The sequence below is a fragment of the Austrofundulus limnaeus genome, unplaced genomic scaffold (genome assembly GCF_001266775.1).
Source record: "Austrofundulus limnaeus strain Quisiro unplaced genomic scaffold, Austrofundulus_limnaeus-1.0 Scaffold327, whole genome shotgun sequence".
Taxonomy (NCBI): Eukaryota; Metazoa; Chordata; class Actinopteri; order Cyprinodontiformes; family Rivulidae; genus Austrofundulus; species Austrofundulus limnaeus.
In genome coordinates, this window is record NW_013952729.1 from 351,709 (window position 1) to 353,011 (window position 1,303).

Below are 1,303 nucleotides of genomic sequence, written 5' to 3' on the forward strand. Positions count from 1 at the left end.
TATATTACAAAAACATTTACTTACAGTTTTCTGGGATCATACTCTGGAAGTCTGTGAGAGCTTGGTTGTACACAAAACCATAAAAGCTTCAGCTATAAGACACATGATGGGTGAAAAACCACAAATGTCTTTGTTTTGATGTATAGACTATAAGAAGTGAAATGTTTGTTGGCATAAAACATATAAAAATTAGGAAAGTTAAGATAGCTCAAAAGTTATACTGTATGTGATACCTACACTGCTTAACTTAAATATTCTGTGATACAATCTCTATTTATTATAAAACAAACTGTGATTGTGTGTGATAAATATAAAGTACCAATTCATCCATGTAAAGTTCAACTTGTTGTGAACAGTATGAACTTTAATGTTTCTACAGTGAAATATTTGGGTAATGAGCTTTATCACTCCATTATCCTATTGTTTGTGACAATTATTTTCTTGCATTTTTTTTAGATTCTGGTTAAACCATATACAGTTTGCATCCAAAATTCTCAGCATTTTTTTTTCTTTTGAGCCAGACTTTCTGATGTAATTTGTTTGTCTGAGGTTTTTCTAATGCTGARGGAGGAGAAGTGAATCAGCAAATGTGACATGAATTGAAAAATAATGATGGGATAGGAATTAAGGGCTTCAGTGCTAATACAGTGGTGCTTTTAAGAACTGCTTTTGCAGTTCAAGAACAACGTTCCTTCTATATTTTGTTCACAAACCAGTAGCTGCTGAAGAGCCTGACTTTGCATCACTAACGAAGAAAACATCCCAGATAAATGTGATAAAGAGTTAAATTCTCCAAATACAGTATACATCAACCTGTTTTTTCCCCTCTTTGCCTCTATCCACCAGGTCGCATTTCAACAAAGACTATTTGTCTACAGGACCAAAAAGCCCAGGTCAACTCCAGCCTGTGTAATCCCCTCARCAAGCCCACACTGGGCTCTCATCTCTGCAACACACAGCCTTGTCCTGCATAGTAAGTATACAGTATGTGTGTGTAGGTCAAGGCTCTTCTTTGTGTCTACTTGCTTGTGGGACATGTGGCATGGGCTCTAATGTTGCCAAATTTTCAGGAACCCATGGAACCGTTTGATTATAGGTGCACATTCAGACATACATGGGCTGTGGTGAAGGAGTGTGGAGGCCGCCTGCTTGCTGTGGTCAGCCGCCACTCTGCTCACCCTGTGCTCATTTCTGTCCTCAACCCGCTCTGTAATTTTTTTTCTTTTCTTCTGATTTTCCTTTTTCAAACTCTCTCTCTCTCTCTCTCTCTCTCTCTCTCTCTCTCTCTCTCTCTCTCTCTCTC

At 38.0% G+C, this 1,303-nt stretch overlaps 1 protein-coding gene across 1 annotated transcript in view; it reads left to right on the top strand.

Annotated features, from left to right (window-relative positions):
- Positions 1-1,303, top strand: part of adamts18 (ADAM metallopeptidase with thrombospondin type 1 motif, 18) — a 63,189-nt gene that overhangs the window by 43,647 nt on the left and 18,239 nt on the right. Inside the window, exon 18 of the mRNA XM_014022377.1 lies at positions 847-973. Within this exon, the coding sequence (XP_013877831.1) occupies positions 847-973 (127 nt within the window). The remainder of the gene's footprint in view (positions 1-846; positions 974-1,303) is intronic.